Source organism: Otolemur garnettii, unplaced genomic scaffold, assembly GCF_000181295.1.
Source record: "Otolemur garnettii isolate 467f Iridium unplaced genomic scaffold, OtoGar3 scaffold00179, whole genome shotgun sequence".
Lineage (NCBI taxonomy): Eukaryota > Metazoa > Chordata > Mammalia > Primates > Galagidae > Otolemur > Otolemur garnettii.
This window is the reverse complement of record NW_003852574.1, coordinates 2,117,180-2,124,568: the sequence shown is the minus strand read 5'-3', so window position 1 is coordinate 2,124,568 and position 7,389 is coordinate 2,117,180. Positions and strand designations below refer to the sequence as shown.

The 7,389-nt window shown below is 52.3% G+C and overlaps 1 protein-coding gene across 1 annotated transcript in view; it reads left to right on the top strand.

Moving 5' to 3' along the window:
• The window catches only part of UBA7 (ubiquitin like modifier activating enzyme 7), a gene marked incomplete at its 3' end in the record, with an annotated part of 11,098 nt that extends 3,711 nt beyond the window's left edge, over positions 1-7,387 (top strand). The window contains exons 10-23 of the mRNA XM_023519574.1: positions 27-134; positions 285-365; positions 445-600; positions 682-847; positions 927-1,132; positions 1,231-1,295; positions 1,955-2,138; positions 2,211-2,285; positions 2,506-2,689; positions 4,081-4,163; positions 5,275-5,367; positions 5,460-5,651; positions 7,160-7,252; positions 7,322-7,387. Coding sequence (XP_023375342.1) covers positions 27-134; positions 285-365; positions 445-600; positions 682-847; positions 927-1,132; positions 1,231-1,295; positions 1,955-2,138; positions 2,211-2,285; positions 2,506-2,689; positions 4,081-4,163; positions 5,275-5,367; positions 5,460-5,651; positions 7,160-7,252; positions 7,322-7,387 — 1,752 coding nt within the window. The remainder of the gene's footprint in view (positions 1-26; positions 135-284; positions 366-444; positions 601-681; positions 848-926; positions 1,133-1,230; positions 1,296-1,954; positions 2,139-2,210; positions 2,286-2,505; positions 2,690-4,080; positions 4,164-5,274; positions 5,368-5,459; positions 5,652-7,159; positions 7,253-7,321) is intronic.
• Positions 7,388-7,389: the final 2 nt, after the last annotated feature.

The window sequence follows — 7,389 nt, the reverse complement described above, 5'->3', positions numbered from 1 at the left end:
TCTCCAGCCTGAAGCACCACCCCTAGGCAATCTCCAGGAAGTTCATGCCTTTGGACCAGTGGCTGTACTTTGATGCCCTCGACTGTCTTCCAGAAGATGGGGATCTACTTCACAATCCTGAGGACTATACCCCGGTGAGAGCTTGGGGTGGGATTGCAAACCTTGTCCAAAATCAGGGCCAGGGAAGAAACATGGGGAATGGTCCTAAGGTCCTGATGCAGAAAACTCTGTGTAAGAAGGAGATTCAAGCCAGTACTCATCAATGACCTCATCTGCGTCCCTAGAGAGACTGCCGCTATGATGGGCAAATTGCAGTGTTTGGGGCTGGTTTTCAGGAGAAACTGAGCTGCCAGCGCTACCTGCTGGTGAGTTGTGAGGTGAGGTAGGGAGTGCCTTTGGGAGGGCTGGACAAGGCCCTCTGGCTAAGGCTGCTCCTGCCAACAGGTGGGTGCTGGTGCCATTGGTTGTGAACTGCTCAAAGCCTTTGCCCTAATGGGCCTTGGGGCTGGAGGAAGTGGAGCATTGACTGTTGCCGACATGGACCATGTAGAATACTCCAACCTCAGCCGTCAGTTCCTCTTCAGGGCCCAGGATATTGGTGTGAGTGCTGGGCCTCTCCACACCCTTGTCCCAAAGCGACCTCTCACATAGCCTCCCACCCAATATCTTCCTTCTTCCTAGAGGCCCAAGGCAGAGGTGGCTGCAGCAGCTGCTCAGGTTCTGAACCCAGACTTAAAGGTAACCGCACTTACCCACCCACTGAATCCCACTACAGAACACATCTATGGGGACCACTTCTTCTCCCAGGTGGATGGCGTGGCTGCTGCCCTGGATAGTTTCCAGGCCCGTGAGTGCTTAATTTTGCAGCTCAGCCCCTTACCTAAGACTGTGCCACATCCACTTCTGAGCTTCTGCTCCCTTCCTAGGGCACTATGTAGCTGCTCGCTGCACCCACTATCTGAAGCCACTACTGGAGGCAGGTACACAAGGTACCTGGGGCAGTGCTTCAGTGTTCATGCCACATGTGACTGAGGGCTACAGCGCCCCTGCTTCAGCTGCAGCTTCTGAGGATGCCTCCCACCCTGTCTGTACTGTGCGGTACTTCCCCACCACAGTCGAGCATACTCTGAAGGTGGGAAGCACCTGAAGACACCCCCCCCACCCAGGTCAGCCCTAAGCTTGCAGACATCTTCTCCACCTGATACCTCATTATTCCTCCCTCCTCCACAGTGGGCTCGAGATGAGTTTGAGGGACTCTTCCGACTGTCTGCAGAGACCATCAATCGCTACCAACAGTAAGGCCATTGACAGAGGTAGATGGGAGTCCAGGGCTCCCTGCACAAGAGTCTATGGGGCTGGCCTGGTGTGGTGTCTCACGCCTGTAATCCCAGCACTCTGGGAGGCTGAGGCAAGTGGATTGCCTGAGTTCACAGGTACGAGACCAGCCTGAGCCAGAGCAAGATCCCATCTCTAAAAATAGCCAGGTGTTGTGCTGGGCGCCTGTAGTCCCAGCTACTCGGGAGGCTAAGGGGAGAGAATCGCTTGAGCCCAAGGGTTAGAGGTTGTTGTGAGCTATGACACCATAGCACTCTTCTAAGGGTGACAAAATGAGACTCTGTCTCAAAAAAAAAGTCTATGAGACTTAGGCCAGGCCAGTAGCTCATGCCTATAATCCTAATACTCTGGGAGGCTGAGGTGGGTGGGTAAATTGCTTGAATTCAGGAGTTCAAGACCAGCCTGAGCGAGAGTGGGACTACATTTCTACTAAAACTAGAAAAACTGAGGCAAGAGGATTGTTTGAGCCCAAGAGTTGGAGGTTGCTGTGAGCTATGATGATTCCATGGCACATGGCACTCTACCCAGGGTGACAGTGTGAGACTTTGTCTCAAAATAGAAAAAAGAAAAAAAATAGAGTCCATGGGGCCTAGTCTCAAACTTCTTCCTCTCTTTGCAGGGGATGCACTTCCCTGACAGATATGAATGAGCCACAGACATTGATCTTACTGAAGCCAGTGCTGGGAGTCCTGAGAGCACGTCCACAGAGCTGGCAAGACTGTGTGGTATGGGCTTTTGGCCACTGGCAACTACGATTCCATTATGGCATCAAACAGCTCCTGAGACACTTTCCACCTGATAAAGTAAGTCGCTAGGGTTTGAGAAGCTGAGGGCTCAGGAGGAACCACAGAGCCCAGCAGCCTCTGTTTCCTTAGGTGCTTGAGGATGGAACTCCCTTCTGGTTTGGTCTCAAACAATGTCCCCACCCCCTGGAGTTTGACATCAGCCAAGTGAGTGAGTTCCCCGGGGAGCACCAAGAGCATTAGGAGGTATCTGCAGAGATGCACAGATGCTGAGAGAGAGCCATGTTTCTGCACATGTGGGTGTTCACATGTAAGGCAGAAGCAGGCACTCAAACAGATCCACAGACAGACAGTGACCGTCACCCCATGCATCTGTACATGCTCACTGACATACATGCATCTGTCCCTGCTCTTGGTTTGGCTGCAGGACACACACCTTCTCTATGTGCTGGCGGCTGCCAACCTATATGCCCAGATGCATGGGCTGCCTGGCTCACAGGACCAGACGGCCCTCAGGGGGATGCTGAAGCTGCTGCCACAGCCTGACTCCCAGCACCTGGCCTCTATCTTCACTAGTAACCTAGAGCTGGCTTTGGCTTCTGCAGAGTCTGGTGAGACCCCTGGCCCTAGTCCTACATGCTGCTAATCAAAGGCCTGTTCTTACCTTATCCTTAGCCTGTGGTGCTGAAGGAAAATAGGGCCTGGAAGACCTTCAGCCAATCAGCTACCGCTCAGTCCCTCTGACCTTGCTTCTTAGTAGGTTTAGGCCCATCATCTGGTCCCTCAGTAGGCTTTTTCTCTCCTGTCTATACCAAGTCTCAGTGCTCTTGGGAGATGCTCAGCAAAATAAGCAAATAAAGGCTTGGCACCTGTGGCTCAAGCGGCTAAGGCGCCAGCCACATACACCTAAGGTGGCGGGTTCGAATCCCCAGCCGGGGCCCTCCAAACAACAATGATGGCTGCAACCAAAAAATGGCCAGGCGCTGTGGCGGGCGCCTGTAGTCCCAGCTACTTGGGAGACTGAGGCAGGAGACTCGCTTGAGCCCAGGAGTTGGAGGTTGCTATGAGCGTGATGCCATAGCACTCTACCCAGGGGGATAGCTTGAGGCTCCGTCTCAAAAAAAAAAAAAAAAAAAAAAAAAAAGCAAATAAATAATAAAATCCACTGGGCTCTAGGGAGTAGATAGCTATGGCCCCCAGACAGAGTCACATATATGTACATGCATGTGTGTACACCCAGGTGCACATGTGGGGGTAAAGACTGAGATTGCTAGGGAGACAGAAGCATTAATTAAGGGGGCTTCTTGATTTGATCCAGGAGTATTAAGTGGGGTGGGTGGAGTGGCCCCACTCCTTGCAGTCTGAGAGGCTGAGGATCACTTGAGCTCAGGAGTTTGAGATCAGCCTGAACAACAGCGAGACTCCATCCTTACTAAAAATGGAAAACATTACCCAGGCATGGTGGCCCACACCTGTAGTCTCAGCTACTTGGGAGCCTGAGGTTGGAAGATCCCTTGAGCCCAGGAGTTTAAGGTTGTAGTGAGCTATGATGATTCACTGCACTCTAACTGGGGCAACAGAGGGAGGCTCTATCTCTAAATAAATAAATAAATACATAAAAGTAGTAAGTGATAGTATTGGCAGAAATCAAGAATAGGGGCCAGGTGCAGTGGCTCACACCTGTAATCCTAGCACTCTGAAAGCCCAAGGCAAGTGGATTGCTTGAGTTCACAAGTTTGAGAACAGCCTGAGCAAAAGCAAGACCCTGTCTCTACTAAAAACAGAAAAACTGAGACAAAAGAATTGCTTGAGCCCGAGTTGGAAGTTGCTGTGAGCAATGAAACCACGACACTCTACCCAGTGGGACAACTTGAGACTCTGTCTCAAGAAAAAAAAAAAGAAAGAAAGAAAGAAAAAGAAATCAAGAATATGTAATAGGCTCCTGAAAGAATACAGGAGACAGGGCCTAAGAACTGTCCCAATATGCCTTCTCCTCGGACAGGCCCTGAGCAACTGAAGGAGCTGCACAATGTCCTGGAAGTCTGGAGCATGGGCTCTCTCCTGAAGCCTCTGATATTTGAAAAGGTGAGGCTAGGGCTGAGGTGGGTGGATTTCCTGAGCTCACAGATTGGAGACCAGCCTGAGCCAGAATGAGACCCCACCTCTAAAAATAGCCAGGCACTGCGGTGGGTGCCTGTAGTCCCAGCTGCTCGGGAGGCTGAGGCAAGAGACTCACTTGAGCCCAAGAGTTTGAGGTTGCTATGAACTATGACGCCATGCCACTCTACTGAGGGTGACAAAGTGAGACTCTGTCTCCAAGAAAATAAAATAAAATAATAACTGGACATTGTGGCAGGAGCCTGTAGCACCAGCTACTCAGGAGGCTGAGGCAAGAGAATCTCTTGAGCCCAAGAGTTTGAGGTTGCTGTGAGCCATAACACCATGGCACTCTACCAAGGGTGACAAAGTAAAACTCTGTCTAAAAAAAAACAAAAAAGAGAAGAAGGCAGCGCGCCCATAGCTCAGCGGGTAGGGTGTTGGCCACATACACCCAGGCTGGCCAGTTCAAACCCAGCCTGGGCCAGCTAAACAATAATGACAACTGCAACAAAAAAATAGCCAGGCATTGTGGCAGGTGCCTGTAGTCCCAGCTACTTGGGTGGCTGAGGCAAGAGAATCACTTAAGCCCAAGAGTTAGAGGTTGGGTGGTGCCTGTGGCTCAAGGAGTAGGGCGCCGGCCCCACATGCTGGAGGTGGCAGGTTCAAACCCAGCTCTGGCCAAAAACTGCAAAAAAAATAAATAAATAAAATAAGAGTTAGAGGTTGCTGGCAGCAGTGACATCACAGCACTCTACCATGGATGACAAAGTGACACTCTGTCTCAAAAAAAAAAGGAAAAAGGAAATAAAGAAAAGAAAAAGTGAGAGCCCAAGTGGGAGTAAGGGGTGTGGAATTTGTGGGGGAAAGTGAGAAGCTTAGAGGGAGTTTGGAGCTTTGGAGCTCTTGGGCTTGAGTTCTCCATCAGGGCCCTGGAAGCAGCTCTCCTTCCCTGAACTTCAGCTTCACCATCTGCTAAGTGAGGAGATGGTGAGCACTCATCTCACAGGACTATGTGAAGACCAGTGCACTAGCACACTGTTGGCACAGTGAGAGGCATTGTTGCAGTGTTAACACTACTGTACCTTGAGTCTCACAGGATAATGATAGCAATTTCCATATGGACTTTGTGACAGCAGCAGCCAGCCTGCGATCTCAGAACTATGGACTCTCATCAGTCAACCGTGCCCAGGTAACCCTGCCCTTTGGGGCTCAGGCCTAGAGGTGAAGGCTGAATCCTTGCTCTGCATCTTAAGCCTAGACCAAAGTCCCTGTCTTTGGCAGTGCAAGAGAATCGTGGGCCAGATTATTCCAGCCATTGCCACCACTACAACAGCTGTGGCAGGCCTGGTGTGCCTGGAGCTGTATAAGGTGGTAGATAAGCCACGGCCTCTTGGTGCCTTTCGCCACAGCTACCTGCACCTGGCTGGAAACTACTTCAGTCGCTCGGTGCCTTTAGCCCCAGCCACCCACACGGTGAGTCCTTGACACCCCACCCCTATGCCCACTAGGCCTGAGTTTCTCCTGAGCCTACCCAAATAGGCTCCACTACAGCTGTGGGTTCTTACCAGGACCCTGACTATGTGGGAGTCCTCAAGACTCTCTCCAGCCCCCTTCCTCCTATGAAGCCAGGCTGCAACATGTCAGATACAGGAAGCAGCCGTCAGCCATCCCACCCTCCAACCCTTTATAGCCCAGGGTCTGGAGGAGCTGCCTTTAACTCATTAGTGGAGCCAAACATCCCCCACAGCCCCCTCCTTCCCAGAAGTACCCCTGAGGGGGGAGTGGCAAGGAGGGGGACTATGACCCCAGCCCGAGAAAAAGTCTAGCATACCCCTTAGACAGTAGGCTAGTCACCAGGGGTACGGATCTGCAGCCCTGTGGGAGTCTATGCATTCATATCACAGATATGAGTGCACTAGGTCTGGACATCCCTGGTGTGTGGGCATGGAGGGAGCAAGCTCACACATATGTGTGCCAGATGGGAGTGCAGGGCTGTTCTTCAATGTGGGTACGCATGGATGTGCATGTGGGTACACATGTGTGTGTTCCTGTGAGTACAGGGCCATGAGGCCTCCAGTGGTGTGCTCAGGCTCTACTGTAGTTGGCATTTCCTTGGGGCACAGGAGAGGGGGTAGAGGGAATGCCCTCACCAGGGGAAAGGGCAGAGGTCATGGGCCAACACTGCTATTTTGCTGAGCAACCCTGGGGACCCTTCAGACATAGCACACAGAACCCCTTTGTGAGGCACCCCACCTCTAACTAGCACACAGACTTCCTTTGTCCTTGGAGTGGAGGGGGAGGAGGAGGAGCCCCCATCTTGCCTCTTGCCTAGTTTCAGCTTGACCCCAGTGTGTTTTCCAGGAGACTGGCAGGGCTTCCTTGTCCTGGTCTCTGGATGCCTGACAATCACTCTTCTGTCCTCAGCTCTAGGCACCAGAACTTTAAGATTTTTGAAATAGGGAAGGAAAGAGCTATTAGGAAGGGGAGGCCTCTATGGACTGTGACCCTGCTGGGGTCTCTGAGCCAGCAGAGCTCTAGTGATCACTGTGCGTTTTGCCCCTGAGTCCCTATGAGTAGTCCAAGGCGCTGGCAGGATGTGGGGATAGGATGTGGCTTCCATCTTCCAGTCTTGTATCTGAGGGACAAGCAGCTTTATCAGAGACTGCAGGGGCTCTGCTCTGGCTTCCTCAGGAAGCACCACCTCCTCGGCCTTCCCCCACACAATTGGCCAGTGTGATCTAGCATTTGTTTCCCTTGTGCAGGGCCCCACAGCCCCATTTCCTGTGCTGGCCCCAGCATGGGCAGGGAGAGAGCTGAGATTCTGGGCCTAGATCCCACCTTCCACCTTCCCACCCTCTGGCTCCTGCTTCCTGCTTCTAGTCCAGCTCTTCCCCTAGGAAAGGGTACTAGTAACTGGGTTAGATGTTGGGGGTATGTGTAAGAATCCTTCCCCATCCTTCTTCCCATTCCCCTCTCTCCAGTTCCATCACTTGAAGTGGACCTGTTGGGACCGCCTGAAGGTTCCTGCTGGGCAGCCTGAAAGGACCCTAGAGTCGCTGCTGGGCCATCTCCAGGTGTGCTCTGTACCTCCCTTGCCCCCAGTCTCAGCCCAGCCTGCTGGCATCTAACCTGTCTTTCTTTAGGAGGAACATGGGCTGAGGGTGAGGATGCTGTTGCATGGCCCTGCCCTGCTCTATTCAACAGGATGGTC